At 42.0% G+C, this 19,335-nt stretch overlaps 1 protein-coding gene across 6 annotated transcripts in view; it reads right to left on the bottom strand.

The window, feature by feature from the left end:
* The window catches only part of DDR2 (discoidin domain receptor tyrosine kinase 2), a 157,770-nt gene that overhangs the window by 31,915 nt on the left and 106,520 nt on the right, over positions 1-19,335 (bottom strand). For all 6 annotated transcript variants that reach the window (XM_064370777.1, XM_012468878.3, XM_012468880.3 and 3 more), the window contains one exon: positions 252-354. In XM_064370777.1, the coding sequence (XP_064226847.1) occupies positions 252-354 (103 nt within the window). The remainder of the gene's footprint in view (positions 1-251; positions 355-19,335) is intronic.

Genomic DNA, 19,335 nt, shown 5'->3' with positions numbered 1-19,335 from the left:
ATTGTGGTTGATATGGCCCTGGGGCTTCTGTGGTTGAGATGGGGCTGCCAGACAGTACACGTGGCTAAGCCCTCAATTCTCTCCCTGAAAACATAGAGAGCAGGACAGCCCACTCGCTGTCCATCCTCCATTCTCAACAGCTCCTGCCAATGACACCACCTTCCCTTCCCCAGCCCCTTGGGTCAGGAATCTGTGCCCAGGAAATCTGTCCAACCCCAGAACATGGGCTGTCTTGAAGTAGCCATCCTCACCTTCCATATTTGGCAGCTGTGGACTCTGACCACTGACTGGAAGCTGTGATGTCCTCATCTGGAATCTGGCCTCCTGACATGCCCAGAGGATAGCGGCATACAGCTAGACCGAGAGAAACCAAAGAGAAGAGAGAGGACATGCTTTTATTTTTATTTCCAGAGTCCCCTAGGAAGAATGTCACTGAATATTGAACAAGGAATAAGAGAATTTACATCTTCCTAAATCCCCCTATGGCCCCAGTTTGACCACCCTGACTCTATCAGACTTGTCTTCCTGGCCTTGACTCCAAATACAATTTGGGCCTACAAGATTTGACCCCCAGCCAAGTCTATGTTTTGATTCAAACTCTGACAATTAGTGTAATATAATGTAGTGTGCCAATTTATGCTTTGTACTTGTTAACAACCCCAGTGGCCCATCCCATTCCCTTATTAGCAGACGTGCACTTCTAATCAATTTCCCAACAGTAGTGAGGAACCCTCATAATCACCAGGCACCCTTATGATCCAAAGAATTATTTTTTAAGTATTTAATTGCATAAAAACTATAAAGCAAATGAAGGGATCAAACATACATTTTTGGCTGCGTTTAAAAACAGCAACTTCTGGATACAGACTTCCACTTTCAACCAAAGACAAAGTAACAGAGACCAGATTTACTCTCCAGTGTGAAACAACCAAAAAGGACAAAGTATATGAAAAATTATGTTTTAAGATAACGAGCATCTGACAACAAAGAACAACAATCTGAGAGTCGGGAAACAAAAAAGTTGAGCCCTACGGTGGCCTCAGCTTACTGGCATGAGAGTGTGTCCAGGGTACAACACAATGAGTGAGAGCTCAGGCAGAGTCTGGAGAATTTGCAAAGTTGAGGAGACAAAAATAAGATTCCAGAGAAGTAAAGGAAGCTAGAGTTCTCCGGATATTGGGCTGCCAGATAAAATACAGTACGCTTGGTTAAATTTGAATTTCAGATAAGCAACAAAAAGTTTTAAAGTGTAAGTATGTCCCATGCTATAAAAAATTAGCAGGCATGTGAAAAAGCAGAAAAACAAAACCCATTGTGAGAAAGAAAAAAAAAGAACAACTGAAACAGATTCAGAACTCACTGTGTTTCAAAATCCCAAATGGCCTTTGTTACAGAAATTATTTTAAATCCTAAAATTTATATGGAACCACAAAAAGTTTCAAAATAGTCTAAGTCATCTTGAAAAAGAAGAACACAATCAGAAGTATCACACATTCTAATTTCAAAATATTTTAGAAAGTTACTTAAAACAGATGGTACCTGAAAAAACAGACATGTAGATCAATAGAACAGAATAGAGAGCCTGGAAGTCACCCACACAGGTCAACAAGAGTGTCAAAAATATACAATGGGCAAAGAAGTTATCATTAAATGGTGTTGGGAAAACTGGATATCCATATGCAAGATGATAAAATTAAACTCTTATCCATTGTACCCAAAAATCAACTCAAAATGGATTAGAGATTTAAACATGGTATCTAAAACCATAAAACCCCTGGAAGAAGATACAGGAGAAAAGCTTAATGACATTGGTGTAGGCAGCGACTTCCTGGATGTGACACCAAACACATAAGCAACAAAAGCAAAAACAGGTGGAACCACAATTGAATAACAACAACAAAAACTTCTGCACAGCAAAGGAAACAGTCTTAATGGCCAAGTTATATGAAAAGGTGTTCAACATCACTAATAATTAGGGAAATGCATATTAAAACCATAATGAGATATCCCGAACCTTCTATACACGTCAGGATGACTGTCATCAACAAAAACAAAAGATAACAAATGTTGGCAAGGATGTAGAGAAATTGGAAGCCTTATAAACTGTTAGTGGGAATGTCAAATGATGCAGTCACTATAGAAGACAGTATGGAGGCTCCTCAAAAAAATAAAAATAGAAATACCACATGCTCCAGCAGTCTCACTTCTGGTATACACCCAAGATTATCTAAACCAGCATCTTGAAGAGATATCTGCCCTTCCATGTTCATTGGAGCACTATTCACAAAAGCCAAGACATGGAAACAACTCAAATGACTATCAGCAGATAAGTGGATACAGAAAATGTGGGTTACACATGCAATGGAATATTATTCAGCTTTAAAAAAGAAAGAAATTCTGACATTTGTGACCACATGGTTGAACCTGGTAGACATAATTCTAAGTGAAATAAACCAGCCATAGAAGGACAAATACTGCATGATTCCACATATGAAAGGTATCAAAAATAGCCTAACTCATAGAAACAGAAAGTAGAATGATGGTTGCCAGGAGCTGGGAGGAAAAGGAAATGGGGAGTTCCTATTCAAGGGATATAAATTTCAGTTATACAAGATCAACACATTCTAGAGATCCACTGTATAACCTCATGCCTATACTTAATGGTACTGTATGTTACACTTAAAAACTTGTTAAGAGAGCAGGTCTTATTAAATGTTTCTACAATCATCATCATCATCATCATCATCGTTGTCATCATCACTATGATTACCATCATAAAAAACTGGGTGCATTTTAACCCCAGGTACTTCACTTGTCCCACTCTAGACCATGCCTTGCTATTCAGTGTTAAAATGAACTATTGATGCATACTACAACTGCATGGGTAAATTTCAAAACAATTATGCCTAGTAAAAAAAGTCAGACCAAAAAAGTACATACCGTATGCTTCCATTTATATGTAACTTTAGAAAACAAAGACAAATTAATCTATAGTGACAGAAAAAGATCAGTGGTTTCCTGGGGGAAGGAGGAGTCGCCAGAGGAATGATAAAGGGATGCAAGCAACTTTTGGCAGTGATGGATGTGGTCATTATCTTGATTATGGTGATGATTTCACGGGTTTATATGTAAGTCAAAACTGGTCAACTTGTCCATTTTTAATGCGTGCACTCTGTTGTATGTCAATTGTACTTCAATAAAACTATTTTTGAAATAATCTCTAGAGCAAGGTAATTTTTAAGATTTTGATATGTGTATTTTCACTTCCATTTTCAAAACCCATAGCCAGGCCTTTATGTTCATTCATCCCAGGGCACATTTATATTTACAGGGCAGAAATAAGAAACTGCATAAAGTCAAAGAACTTCCTAGAAGGCCTGCCCTCAGTAAGGGACCAGAGGGTGGAGTAGAGGTGGCAGGGAGAAAGGCGAGGCTTCCCTCAGCTTGGAGGGGTCAGAGATAGGCAAATTATGGCACTAACAGATACCAAGCCCCATTTCCTAGAAGTGCCCTGGGGAAGTAGCAAAAATCAAGGGAAAAAGGTTTCACATGAGCATAATGCCCAGGCTTGACACAGAAACAGCACAACTGCTGTCCCTAAGGAACATCACAGGCTTGGAGAACGAGGATAACCACTGCAACCATGATGAACTGAAGACAAGAGTGCCCTCTGCCTGTATCATACCAAGGAAAGCTTCTGGATTCTTATCTCACCCTAAGAAAGGGAAAGATGGCTCTAGACCAAGAATTAGCTGATACTTTCAGAAACTGCAATTAACTAAAATCATACACAGGAAGTTTTGGCAAGAAACATGGTCATATAACCACTGGAACACTTCCCTGTTCACCATCTGATATGGTTTGGCTGTGTCCCCACCAAGTCTCAACTTAAATTTATCTCCCAGAATTCCCACATGTTATGGGAGGGACCTAGGGGGAGGTAATTGAATCACGGGGGCCCATCTTTCCCATGCTATTCTCATGATAGTGAATAAGTCTCATGAGATCTGATAGGTTTATCAAGGGTTTCCACTTTTGCTTCTTCCTCATTTTCTCTTGCTGCTGCCATGTAAGAAGTGTCTTTCGCCTCCACCAGATTCTGAGGCCTCCCCAGCCAGGGGGAACTGTTAGTCCAATTACACCTCTTTTTCTTCCCAGTTTTGGGTATGTCTTTCTCATCAGCGTGAAAATGTTTTAATACACCATCTTATACAGTTTGGATATTTGTCCCCACCCAAATCTCATACTGAAAAGTAATCTCAATGCTGGAGGTGGGGCCTGGTGGGGGGTGTTTGGATCACGGGGGAGGATCTTTCATAAATGGCTTGGGCCATCGCCTTGCTGATAAGTGAACTCTCACTCTAAGTTCACAGGGCATCTGGTCATTTAAGAGTGTGTGATCCCTTTCCCACCACCCCACTCTTTCTTGCTCCTGCTTTCACTTCACCTTCTGCCATGATTATAAACCCCCTGAGGCCTCCTCAGAAGCCAAGCAGATGCCAATGCCATTGCTTGTACAGCCTCCAGAACTATGAGCCAAGTAAGCCTCTTTTCTTAGAAATTGACCAGTCTTGGGTATGCATTTATAGCAATGCAAGAACAGCCTAATACACCAACCACTATGATTTCCAAGTCAGTTTTGAATCATGAGATGAACACAGGAATACAATATTATTTTGCCTATTCTTATCAAAAGTATAATTTCTCCAGTTGAAGCCGTATGTGCCACAGATAATCATGATGGGCAAATCTGAACTGTTTGGGGATGAAGCAACAAATTCTCAGATTCCACTTTCTGAGAAGTGAAATTGAAGGGAAGAGTAAGGGTGAGGAAATACTAACACAGGATGCTAATGGGGCCAAAATTTCCAATTGGATGAGATCAATGTACTTTTTGAAAATCACACACAGAAAATGGCCCTCTCAGGAGTCTGCTCTGACCCCTCCTCAACACTGATCTTACATGTTGTTGAGTGTGCTAAGTGTTTTAGTCCTTGGCACCAGTGACTTAATGAACAAAGAGAGGCTTCTGGAGGCCTTTAACCTGGGCTACATGCCCAGGTCAGTTCATCAGAACACTCACACTGGCATTTAGGACCCAAGCCCAGCTACTAATAATGTAGAACTTTACTTACCCTTTGTCACTGTCACCTGTGTGTGTATCTCCCTCAGGCACTTCCTGGGGAGAAGATCTAGCTGTTCAAGGCAGGCAATCCTGGATCTTTTGGTTTTAGTCCATATCATAGCATCCCTGATTGCCATCTTGACCCTGATGATAGAATTCTTAACAATTTGCAGTGTGGCGTCCCATGGCTTACCTCTGCTTTACCCTTAAAATAACCCTATGTAGTAGGCAGGATACCCACCATTACTCTCAAAATATGTACAGGCTGAACATCTCAAATCCAAAAAGCTCCAAAATCTGACACTTTCTGAACACCAGTATGACACGCAAAGGAAATGCTCATTGGATCATTTTGGATTTTGGATTTGTGGATTTGGGATGCTCACCTGGGTAACAGTGTGTGTGTGTGTGTGTGTGTGTGTGTGTGTGTGTGTGCATGTATACCCCATATATATAATGTGCATGTATATAGCCCACATTTTATATATATCTAAAATGTATGACATATATATATATATATATAACGTACCCTGTATGAGAGTCCTGTCTCCCCTGCAGGTGGCAAAGTTTTGAGGGGAAAAAGCACTGTATCCTTTTCACTTTTATTTCTCAGTGCACACTGGGGACAAAACAGGTGTTCAAAAATATTTATTGAAAAAAGGAAGTAAACTTTAGAGATAAATGTAAATAAGGAGTCAAGATAACATTGGGTAAAATACAAACTCCCTCCAAAGCTCATCTTCCAGTCTTTTTTTTTTTCCAGGCTCCGTTCTTTCAATGACTCAAGCCAAAAATCTTGAGGCCATCCTTGATTCCTTCAATACCCTGTATCCAGTCCATCAGCTGATAGAAGATTCTACTGGCTACCCTAAAAATATTCCCATATCCTGCCTACTTCTTCCCACATATTTACTACCATTATAAGCTCATTCACTGTCTTCAATTGCCAGGATTAGCACAATAATTTCCTAACTGGTCTCCCTTTGTCCACTTTTTCCCATGTATCTTTTAAAATATAAGTCAGATAATGAAACTCTGCTGCTCACATTATTCACAATAGCAAAGACATTAAATCAGCCTAGGTGCCCATCAACAGTGGATTGGATCAAGAAAATGTGGGACAGGCATGGTGGCTCACGCCTATAATCTCAGCACTTTGGGAGGCTGAGATGGGCAGATCACTTGAGGTCAGGAGTTTGAGATCAGCCTGGCCAACCTGCCTCCATTAAAAATACAAAAATTAGTCAGGAATGGTGGTGAGCCCCTGTAATCCCAGCTGCTTGGGAGGCTGAAGAAGGAAAATTTCTTGAACCTGGGAGGCGGAGGTTGCAGTGAGCCAAGATCATGCCACTGCACTTCTGCCTGGGTGACAGAGTGAGACTCCATCTCAAGAAAGAAAGGAAGGAAGGAAGGAAGGAAGGAAGGAAGGAAGGAAGGAAGGAAGAAAGAAAGAGAGAAAGAAAGAAAGAAGCAAGGAAGGAAGGAAGGAAGGAAGGAAAGAAAGAAAGAAAAGAAAAGAAAATATGGTACATATACAGCATGGAATACTATGTAGCCATAATAAAAATGTAAATCAGATCATGGAACTCTTCTGTTCACGCTATTCACAACAGTGAAGACATGTAACCAATGCCCCCTGGCTCTCTCGGACCTTGTCCCTACCCCACTTTCCCCATCAGCCACGCTGGCCTCCTTGTTGATCCTCAAACACACTAAGTATGCTTCTCCTTCAGGAATTTTCATGTACTGTTAAGTGTCTAATTCAGTAAAGCAAGAATCTTCACAGAGTTGAGAAAAGAGAAGTGAAATACCACACTGCCCATTTTTTCCCGTATTACCATCTCTGAAATCTGGATGCAATTCGCAAGTAAATAGTGTCATAGTTAAACTGGCAGTAGTTTTTTTCTTTCTTAGAGGCACATAAAGTAATGACGCGTCTTAGAGTCGTGAGTTTCTTAACTTCAACAAAACACAGTAATAATAACATCCATTTAAAAGCATTTATCAAGTGTCAGGCAATATTATAAGCATTTTCCACCCAATATTTCATGTTTCCCACTAATCACGCATTCTACAGCTAAGTTTTAATTACAAAAGTCCATTCATTGAGTAAATACTAACTCATCTTAGAACTTGGCTCTAAAGCCTGTAATCCCACTGAGCACACAACCCCTGAAAATCAAGACTTCACATCCACTCCCAGTTCTACCACTTACACCATATGGGATCTGAGCAAGCTTCTGGCTCTCTTTGGGTCTATTTCTTTGTGTGGAAAGCAAGGGGGTTCTATTAGGCTTTCTGTAAGGCAGTGCTTCCCAAAAGCCAGTCCGTGGACCAATAGCTTTAGAAAAGCCTGGAAAGATTTTAGAATACGTTTGTGAGCCCCCTCTTAGAGATTTAGCTTTGGTATATCTGAAGCTGAGCCCAGGAGCCTGCATTTCTTTACAGCCCCCAGGTGACTAGGCTGCGTAGCCAGGCTCTGGAGCCACTGCTCCCAGGTCCCTTCGGCCTGGACACGTGATGATTCTCTGGGACCATGCTGGGCACCAGTGAAAGCCACACTGACAGTCCTTCTTGGCTTTCATCCCTTGCTAGCATGCATCTCTAGACATTAGGCAATGAATACAATGAGAGCCTCTGCTTCTTGGAACATCTAAAGTAAACCAGAAACGGGGAATGAGGGTTGCATGGGGTGAATCATGATACTGTCACAAATAACATCCCTTCCAAGGTACTGCTCATTCTGAGAATGGCAACTAAGAGGTTTTATCAGAGCTGCTGCTGCTACAGCTGCCTTTATGACAGATTTCAGTTGAATTATATTTCCTAGGCACAGAAACCCTTCATATTTTGTGTCCTAATTGAACCCATTCAGGAATTTCCCTATTTAACAGATGAGAGAAATGAAGCAAAAGAGATGTGAAGTGTGTGGATGGGAGGGTGGGGGTGGATCCACATAGGATACTCTGCTATGTGGTGTCAAAGGAGTGCCAGTTTCCTTCCTGAAGGCTCTTTGATATATGTACTATGATTGCATTTCAGTTACTGTCTAGAGCCGTGATCCTCAAAGTGTGCTTCCCGGACCAGCAGCATCAGCATCACCTGGGAACACATTAGCAATGCTAATTCTCAGTCCCCATTTGATCTATTGAATCAGAAACTGATGGGGTTGCTGGGAGGGGGCAGCAAACCTGTTGTAACCACTCCTCTAGGTGACCCTGATGCACACTCAAGCTTGAGAACTAGAGGAAGTAAGGGATGACGTGAGGCTTCATTTCATGTAAGTAACTTCTTACACCTGTCAGCGGTGCCCTCCTCCTTATCTCCTCCAGCTTTTCCAGCATACAGAGGGTTTAAGTCAACTGTGTGGTGGACAGCAGAGTGGCAATGATATTGTTGAGAATTGGAAATGCTCTCCCTGAGTCAATCTCTGCCTGGAGACCAACATCGAATTCTTGGAAAGGAAGAGTTCAGGAATGATAAGTGTTACTCTCGACAGGAGGCAGTCAAGGGATGAGAAGTAAACTTGGCCTTTGAGAATCATGCAGTCCATCAGCAAGCTCTACAAATCCTACCTCCTGCAGTCGAGTCCAGCTGTTTCTCTCCTTCTCTATTCTTCCCATGCAGTGCACAACCCCCACGACCTCCCATCTGAGCCACTATAATGCCTTCTAGCTCTTCTTTGTCATTCCTGTATCATCCCTTCTCCACAAAACAGCCCAAATCCACTTCCTAAGACTTTATTCTGTCATGAACCTTCTAACAGGTTTCCATTCTTCTTAAGAAAACGTGACCGCTGAGGTCCACATGATCAGATCTCAGCATACTCTCTGGCCTCATCTCTGGCTACTCTCTGATTTTTGCTATCTACCAAGCATGCTGACCTTATTTCAGTTCCCGAATGCACAAAGTATCTTCCAGCCTCAAGGTCTGTGTGCATGATGCTTCCTTTACCTGGGAGGTGCATCTTCTCTCCTTCACCCACTTGCTCCTGCTCATCCTCCAGCTGTCAGCCAGTCATTCCCCCAAGGAATTCCCCCAGTACCCCAGCTAAGGTAGGAATCTCTGTTATATGCTCTTAAAACACACTAGTTTTCGTTCATAGCACTTTTTACACTTGTAATGTAAATAACTGTTTAATTTTGGTCCGCCCACTAAACGGGATGTGTTATGAGGGCAAGGGTCATGTCTATCTTCCTCTGTTGTATTTCCAATTTCTAGTAGGGTGTCTGGCATGAACCAAGTGCTCAATAAATGTCTGTTGAAAAGTGATAAATAAAGAGTTTTCTGTTGCTCATCATTACAAGGCTTAAAAACAAAGTCCTGGGAATTTGGTCAAGGGTAGCCTTGACTAATGGTGTTTTAGCAGACAGCAGATACAGGAAAAATTCCTTGTAAGTCTGAGTCATGACATATATTATTGCAATCCATCTTTCTCTGCATGTATTTAGTGAACAAATGCATTTCTGTTATGAATGCATATGAATTGATTTATAAATAAGTTTTTGCTGCATGTCAGGTATTCTTCTAAAGATATAGGAGTAAGCAAGACAGATAAAATAATTTATCTCATGGCTCTTACATTCCAGTAAGGGAGACAGACGAAAGACAATCGATTTTTCATAATCAAATAGACACAACCCAATTATGTATTTGAAAATAGGTGTTACTGGATCTTTCTATTCAGATACTGTAACGAAGCTTCAAGATGAGGGTCTCAAGAAAAAAAACAGACAGTGTGATGAAGCTACGGAAAATACTAAAACATGGCATGGGGATAAAAATGATGACGGAGTGTAGAGGGTCTCTTCTAAGTAACACCCTTGAACGAAGGTTTTCTGTTTCTCTTGTGCTTGTTTACCTCCTTGTTGAAATTGTGAGCAATTTTGAGAATAGTTATCATGCCAGATTCTTCCTTCTCCCTGTCAGTATCTGCCAACACACAGCACCTATGAGATGCTGAACACACATTTGGCAAATAAATACGTACATGAAAAGGCAGAGAGGGCTACAAGTATCGCACACCATCTTCAGACAATGAAGGTTAGGACGGAGGTCTAGAAACTGGGACAAAGGAATATAAGAATGAGGATAGAAAATTCAGAGATCAGACCTTAGTAAATCAGCAATCGTTACATTAAGAAAATAGGCAGTTTCTGGGTGATTCAGTATTCCCAAGGGCCTCAGAGAAAGGGCACAGGAAAATGGACAAGATGATCTTGGATGACCTTTCTCATCCTACTGAGTATCTGGAACCAGGAGAAGCCCAGGGCAACCAACGTGGCACTTCTCAGCCGTACCAGTGTGGTTTTCCCATTGAATGTGCCTATTTTGGGTAAACTCCTTCTGTGGAAGGGATCTCAGCCAATAGTGAAGACTCCGAACTGCCAAGTTGGCCCAAGCCCTAAATGTCAGGTCTCTTTGCTTTCCCCCAAGTCCACTTCCCCGTTCATCAAATCCCACCAGTCTGTTTTTGTTCCATTGTGAACTGTAAAGAAGCAAGTAAAAGCGGGGAAGAGCAAGGGAAGCAAGAGACCCTGCAGCAAGTACGTGTCTCCTGGTTTTTCCTGCTGAGTTGTCTTAGTGGTTTTCTGATGCTTCCGCTACCCACCAGTCTCCCGGACAGAGAAGCCAATTCACTTTTCTAGTTTCTCAGAGTGGAAAACTACCAGCACAGCCTGCGTCCCAGCAGGGAGCTCCAGCCCTGCAAGCTCTGGTAGGGCCTGGCAGGCAGGCTGAGGAGAAGCAGCTGCCACTAGTCCCCAGCTTCCCAAGAATTATTTTTCATACTATCCTGCCAAAGCTGAGAGCCTGAAAGGGCTGCTTGTTCCATGATATTTACCATCTCACTACTAGCTCCAGACCACGGGCTCCCCGTCAATGAGTGTCCTATATGCAGCTTCCAGGAAAACACACACATGGCCCACATGAGGCCTGAGGTGCAAAGATGTGACACCTGGGCCTCTCTGGGCCCAGACAAGACTGACTGGGGGGCATTACTGGGGTCAGGGGTCCCAAGCCAGTCTATAGTCTAAAGGGACATCTGTAATCATAAAACTCTGGAGCCCAGAAGCAAATGTAAGAAGCCAATCCCTCTAATGTTTCCATGTTAAATATCAGAACCTCTGAGGCCCAGAAAGGTGAACTGACTTACTCAAGTTCACACAGAGGGCTAGGGTCACCAGGACTGATATTCAAGTCTCCTGATCCCTGGTTCTGTCTGCTTCAACCCCAGGCTATCATGGTCTAGTTCTTCCGATTTCTGAAGGGACAAGGTAGTTCAATTAAAGAAGCCATCACTGGGGCCCTGCTTCCCACAAGCTTCACAGAGCAGGCTATTTCAGACTGGTCCTTTGTGCAGATAAATATTGACAATGGGAATCCACAGGGGGTCCAAGAAAGATTATCTGGGTTTCTTTCTTCAGCCCACAGGGTTATTCTTTGGGTACAATGGAGGCTATTTCATCCAGACCTCTTGCGAAAAATTGAAATTCCCCTTAGGAATAGACTTTTAGGATTGCAGTTTTCCTGGAAGCCCAAAATACTTTCCAGAAACAATTCTTGCAGAGCTCCAGGAGAGCAGTTCCCAGGCTGTAGTGGGTTTCAGGGTACTAAGATAGGGATCAGATAATGCATTCTTCTTCCTGGTTAACAGTCAGTGAAGCTTTCATAGTAAATAATATGTCCTTTGCCCAGCAAGAAGGTAAGTTGAGAAAACTAGATAGCTATGAAGGTCAGGAGTGGAGAACAAAACTGAGGCCATGGTTTGGAATCATGGACAGTTTACACTTAAGACTCAACTCTGCCACTTCTGAATTATGGGTCCCCACGACCAGTTACCAAACCTCTATGAACTTTGGTTTCTTCATCTTTAATAATCCTGCCAAGCTAAGGCTGTTGTAGAGATTTAACATAATGTATGCAAAGAAGTTAGTATACTTCGTAGAATGTAATGGGGCTCAATAAATGATATCTAGGAGGAGAAGAGAGAATTGTTTGTTTTAAATATTACATTTACTCTTCCTTAAACAATTCAAAGGTTTTATGACCTTAGAAAGGTTACCTAAGCTTTCGGCCTCTCACTTTCACAGTAATAATGACACTTGTTTATAGGAATGCCATAAGGAATGTATGAGTTAATATATGTCAAGCACGTAGAGCACAAATGCTCAATAAAGTTAGGTATTATTTATTTTTTAATTATTTGTACTTTGACTCATTCAGTAAAGTTTGGAATCAACTTCCAAAGTTGTGTAAGATAAAAATAAAGAAATAAATAAGTGAAGAAATTTGGATAAAGGAAGAAAGAAAATAGGAACAATAAGATGAGCTAGAGCTAAGATTAATATACAAAGTGTATTACATTTGGTTCTATGGCACTGGCTGATGACGGATTTCAACTTTGTCTCTGAGCTTCCTAGCAGTCAAGTCAAAAAGTAAAACATAAGTAGTTAACATGAATCACAGTGTCAACAAAGTATAAATTCACTTTTTATTAATATCTGTTTCTATATGGGAATGGAGTAGCTTGCAGTAGTAATCAGTGCTCCCTCTAAGATTAACTGGAAGAGCTAAATAAAATTCATAAATCATCTACTTGAAGGAATCTGATTGGTTCTGAGGCAATGAGAATGCAGAGACCAAGACTTCAGAAAAGGGAGAATCTCAGAGAGGTGAGGGAACTGCCGCAGCCACTTTCAGCCATTTGCCCATTTGGAGCAGGGGCAGGAGGCTGACTCTGGGTTTGGCACTAGCAGAGGGTCATTATGGGACAAAAATCAGCAGAGCTTTTGAGGGAGACCTGGTATCCCTTGAGCATGCGGTATATCTCACTCAGCACATGCCAAATGCTGGGGCCGTGTGGAGGGGGAATGTAAGGAGAAGCCCTCTGAAGAGCTGAGCTGAGGTTTTGAGAGTCTGACAAGACACAGAGTAGAGTTCAGGACCTGGTGAGAAGAGAGAACACATGGGAGTTTTTAAGAAGCACTGGAAGACCAACAATTCAGGCAATCCTTCCAGCTAGGCAGAATGAAGACACTCTGCCCCGCTTTCGAGGTAGATTTGCCCTATGCCCATGCCGATGGCTCCTCCCATGCCAATACGAGTCATTTCTCAAGTGAGCAATGCCTGTACATAGACAGTACACATCACTGCGTACCTCCTATCTTTAATACAGATTACAGTACCAAGATTGAATCTGACTTCCTCCCTTGAAATGCCAATCATAAGAGATTTACATGTATTCGAATTAAATTTAATCACATTTTCCTTTATTTACGACAATCGAAATGCTCCACTTGTAGCCTAAACAGACACCTTAGGCATGTAGGAACATGCATGAAGACCTCACCCTCTCCTGCAGCCCTGGGCTGCTCTGCCTCTGCAAGGAGATGGGCTCTCCCAGCCCTCCAACAGCAGAAGGCTGGACCCCCGTGCTGCACTTCTATAGCTGCAGCTAAAGGGGCCTCGGTTCCTTATCTTCCTTCTACTCAGCATCTTTGTCATTTAAAAGGATGCTATTCCTATGGGTTCCTTCTCAGCTTCCCAACAACTTTCTGAGATCAAGTCTCACATGGCATCATTTAGATTTTTTTTTTGGGAAAAAAAAAAAGATAGAGAAGCCTAGAGTTGCCTTGACTTCCTTTTTTCGCCCCTCCCTCTTCTCATTCCTCGAACATTTATTGATTGTCTATGTAAGCCAAGCACTGTAATAGGTGCTGGTCATGAAGACACAAAAGATTATTGCTACACCAAAGATGAAGACCAAAGTCATAAAAATCTCTGAAGCGGAAAAGAACAGTTGCATATATTTTTTTAACAACTTATCACCTCCCACTTAAGCTCATAAAAAACCTCACTGATTTTAATGTCTTCACTTCTACTTTACTGTGTATGTGTCCAAACCACTGAAAAATTCTGTGAGGGCTATCTTGCCACATCCATGCTCTTCAGAGACCCACAGGCTAAGATCAAGAGCTAAGTCAACAATCGCACTGTTCTTCCCAAGGAAAAAAAAATGTGTGTGTGTGTATATATATATATATATATATATATATATATAAAATCATTACTTTATATATATTCATTACTCTCTCTCTATATTCATTACTATATATATTCTATATATATTATATATATATACTATATATATTACTATGTATTCTTTATATATACTATATATATAGTATATATATATATGAATATATACACTATATATATGAATATATATATACTATATATAGTAATGAATATATAGAGAGAGTAATGAATATATACATAGTAATGATTATATATATATAGTAATGAATATGCTTGGCCTGAGCACAGGACCCTGCATCCCCTTAGAGTTAGGATGGCCAGAGTTCAGGGCCATTAGAAGCTCCATTCCCCAAAAGCAACTTGAGTCTCTCTTGGGGACCACAAGGGACCTTAATGGTCACTAATGGACTTTTTTTCTCTTTCCTCCTCCTGTATCATCTGCTTGATAGGAACTATTGTTTCATAGTGTTTATTTTCACTTTCTTCTCTTCCAAAAGTAACAAATCACAGTCTTTGATATTTGCATGTAACTGTCCAAAGCTCATTCACTTCCATTATCTCATCTCATCCCCAACAGTAACCCTATGCAGTTCAGAGAGCAAAGTTTATGGACCCCATGTTATAAATGAGCAAAGTGAGGTGCAGGGATTTACCTAAAGTCACAAAGTAGATAGAGACAGAGCTGGAGCTAGAATCTAGATCTCTTGATTCCCATTGTCATAGTCCATCCGGTAACCGTATCACATGGTCATCGCACCCTGCTACCAGCACACACACCCTGTTTATAGTGTGATCCCTAGGGTCAAGAACCACCAAGTTGGGGAAGAATCTGGACAGAGAGCCCAGGGAGGATTATTGCTTGTCTAATTTTTAGAACGTACTGCTCCCAGGATTTGTTGAACTGTGACAGCAAAAGAAACCTGCACCCTGGGAAAGACAGCATGGCTTAGCATTATGTTAACACCAGGTGAAGACAAGACCTTCGATCATAAAGCATTTGTCATATACTGAGGATCTCAAGATTATGTGCTTTCTACTTTGGTGCCATCCTAACCCCACCTTTGCCCTCATGACCCCTCAATAATCATTATACTCAACCTTTTGTTTTTCTATTTGTGTCTCTGTGCCTTTTCTTAAGCTCAAAAGCTTTCCCTGTCTCTTTTCACCTGTGCTGGCAAATTCCTTCAGCTCCAGCTCACTCTCATACCTTCAGTCTCTCAACCGGCATGACGCTGGAGATTTGACCTGATTGGGTAATATGTGAACATGTTTACATATACATATTTGAGACAGAGTTTTGCTCTTGTTGCCCAGGCTGCAGTGCAATGGTGTGATCTCGGCTCACTGCAACCTCTGCCTCCCAGGTTCAAGCAATTCTCCCGCCTCAGCCTCCTGAGAAGCTGGGATTATAAGCATATGCTACCACACCTGGCTAATTTTGTATTTTTTTTTTTTTCAGTAAAGATGGGGTTTCGCCATGTTAGTCAGGCCAGTCTTGTACTCCCAACCTCAGGTGATCTACCCACCTCAGCCTCCCAAAGTGCTGGGATTATAGGCATGATCCAGCACACCCGGCCTTATGTATATATTTATGGAATATTTTTTGTATATATAAATGTATATATATGTAGGTATACTTACATGTAGATATATGTGTTCACATGCAACATGTAACATGTAAACATATAGATATATATACATAAATACACAGACACATATATAAATATATAAATATTTATGTGTGCGTATTTTTCCTATTTTATATCTGTATCAATCTATGTTTCTTACATACTCATATCTCTATATTGCATGTCTTGATCTGTGAGATGGAAGCCCCTAGAGTTCTTGTCAGCTTTCAGAAAAACATTAATAAGCAATTACATGAAGCAGCAGTGGTGCAAGGCCCTAGCAGCCCCAGGGCCAGGTTTCCACGGTAAGCAGGGTCCCTGTCTCCTTGTCTGCTCCTGCCAACACTGTCATTCTTCTGGAGACTCTTGGTCTTTCCACATGAGAGCTCCGAGCAAACCTGAGCTCTGCAGGTGGTTGTGAAAACTGAGAGGTCCAGAAAAGGGACTTTGTGTGAAGCTCTTCGTGCAGTCCCATGATCATGCTCCTGGCCCCAAAGTTTAGACTCAAGGAGACTAGGTCTCCGTGGGCCTCTGGCCCTACTGACCACAGAAAAAAAGTGAAGCTCTGTTTTTTCTTGCATTACTTTTAGCTCTCTGGCTGCCTTTTACAGCTAGGAATCTAGGCCTCAGAATGCAAAACGATAGGGTGAAGGCAAAGTTTTAGAGTATGAACCAGGAATTCACCTGGCTACTTTGGATGTAAAGCTGATGATGCAGTAGATGCATTTGGAACTCTTTTATTCCAAGATACAAAGCCCAGGAAGTAGGAGAAGTCTGTCCTCAAAGAAAAATGGAATATTTTTACAGTATAGCCCAAATAATTAAGTTAAAATATACAGGACAGTACAGAATAATGGTAAGACTAATGAAGTCTGTCATCATCACAGTACAATATACAAAATTAAGGAAGAGGACAGAAGATCTAGCATTTATTAGTCATGTTCTGTGTGTTTGATGCTATGCTAGGTACTTTACACATATTCTCTTACTATGTAGCGATCAGTGATAGATGAGAAGACTGTGGTTCAGAGAAGCCAAAAATCTGACCATGCTCGCCCAGCGAGTAGGCACAGGCTGGTTAGGTCTGGTAATAGTCTTTTCAAACATGTTTTCCCCCATCACTTTATCTCACTGAAGCTCAGTTTCTTCATTTGTACAAGATTGGATTAAATCAGTCATTCTTCGCCTTTTCTGGAAATGGTCACAGAGTCTTTTGAACATCTGATAACAGAAAACTTTTTTCCTTCTGCAAATGTACTTTTGTCTTCACACATTAAGTTTGAGATGCAATTTCAGGGTATTCATGGGTCCCTGTAGCCCATGCATGGCTGGTCCATGAATCCGGGGTTCCTCTGCCTTGACATTCCTTGAGTCTCATGCTCCACAGGCAGTAAAGCACAGACGTCAAGAGCATGCCTGTGGCTGGGTGTGGTGGCTTAAGCCTGTAATCCCAGCACTTCGGGAGGCTGAGGTGGATGGGTTGCTGAGCTCAGAAATTCAAGACCAGCCTGGCTAACATGGCGAAACCTCTTCTATACAAAAAATACAAAACTAGTCGGGTGTGGTGGTGCATGCGTATAATCCCAGCTCCTTGGGGGCCTGAGACAGGAGGATCACTTGAGCCCAGGAGGTCGAGGCTGCAGTGAGTCATGTTTACAACACTGCCCTCCAGCCTGAGTGACAAAGCAAGATGCCCTCTCTAAAAACAAACAAAAAACTCTCAACTGATACATTGTTGGAAATTTGAAAAACGGAATAAAGAAAAAAGAAGAAGCAGGAGAAAAGAGCATGCGTGCTGGTGCTGTGTTGAATCCCAGTTCTGCCACTTAGCTTCCTCTGTAACGTGGGGTAAGTTACCTAATGCTTCTTGGCTTCAATTTCTCCTCTATAAAGCTGGAATAATGCTGTTATTATATAATAATAATAGTATTATTGTGAAGATTAAATTTGTTGATACCACCTAATATATTAAGTGTTCAATGAATATTCTTTGAGTTTTGCATTCTCTTTTTCCCTATTTGGCGCAACAAAGGGGGCTCAAGGGGCAGATGAGTTTCTGTTTTACTCAGAGAAAGACCCTTTTACTGGCAGGAAGGATGCCAAAGGCCACTCTCAGGCGTCAGTCTAAACTTAGCAAACAAACATACAAGCAAGAAAGAGCCAATTGGGCAGCTTCTAGCATTGCTCACTTAAGATAAATTCAACCAGAGAGACCTTTTGCCAGCCTTTTATCTTCCTCCCAGGGCCCTGTTCAGGCCATCTAACACACACTCCCCACTACCACCCACCTACACACACATCACACCGCTGGTACCTCAGGCCTGGTTTCACAAACCTGAAACTAGCATCACCTTTTCATTAACAAATGAGGCCACATAAACCTTCTCAGCACATCTCTGGGAACGTGAATGATGAGAACCCAGGGAAACAAAATTGAGTTTCCAATCTGGAAATACGTGTAGGTGAATTAACACATAGCAGCCTTGCTGGAAGACAAGGGAGTGGTGATAGAGGGACAACCAGGTGTGGAAGAGAAGCAAAGCATCCCCCGTGCTTCAGTTTCCAGGCCAGGGTAAGCTGGCCCTGCAGGGCTTCCAGCTCCAGCCTTCCTGTTTAGCATAATGAGACTAGGTGTGAGCACTGTCTATTTTTTCGGTCCTACTCCATTCTTTGGCCTCAGGCTGTCTCTCAAACCTCAGTTACATCTCACTCCCATAAATGTTCATTGGAAGTTAGTTGCAGAAAGGAAGCCATGAGGCTGCACAGATATACATGACTTTTAGATAAAGGTCACTTTAGCACATCACTCCCTGAGGGGCCAGGTGGAAGTCACTTGGGGTGGGAGACAGGTAGCCCTGGATCCCTGTCCTGGCTTTACTATTAGCTAAATGTGGAACAGGGACAAATTGCTCACCTGCTTTGACTCCCAGTTTCCTCATCTGTAAAATGAGGAGGAGACTTAGATACCTCTAAGGTCTATTCCAACATGAATAGTCTAGAATTCTAGTTGCCTGACCCTAAGAACTCACTGACATGTGGGATTGATGCTGGAAAGAACAAAAACCACAGTGGTGAACCTAAAATAAATTTGGGGCCAGGAGGAGAAAAGCTCCTCCTCTCCTAATCCCAAACCCTGAATGGCTTTGCCACCCTTTTTCAAAGTGGAAGCATTCTGGATACCAAAGGGGGACTCCCATCCCAGGACTCTGAACTGGTAGTAAGTTGCCTGCTTCCTATGAGGGGAATGTGTGGTATGAAAATGGGAAGCCCAGCACTGCCCTGCCCCAGCTCCGTACCACAGATCCTAAAGGCCTGGTTTGTCTGTTGAGAAGAGATGTTTCTGCCTTTCCTAAGCACAAACAGCTGTCACAAGCCAAGTCAGGAGAGTGAGAACAAGCACCCCTGTGCTTTTAATACACAGCAGTCCTCTAGTTGGCCGGGTAGGTCCCAGGGCTTCAGACCAATGGGCTAGAATTTCAGGATCATCAGGATATTTCCATTCATCCTCCTACCTGGAAAAACACAAGGTGCTAGTTTCCCACC

Source organism: Aotus nancymaae, unplaced genomic scaffold (assembly GCF_030222135.1).
Source record: "Aotus nancymaae isolate 86718 unplaced genomic scaffold, 86718_ANA_hifiasm-v0.15.2.pri h1tg000108l, whole genome shotgun sequence".
In the NCBI taxonomy this organism is placed as follows: Eukaryota; Metazoa; Chordata; class Mammalia; order Primates; family Aotidae; genus Aotus; species Aotus nancymaae.
The sequence above is the reverse complement of the archived record's forward strand: the minus strand, read 5'-3'. Positions and strand labels throughout refer to the sequence as shown.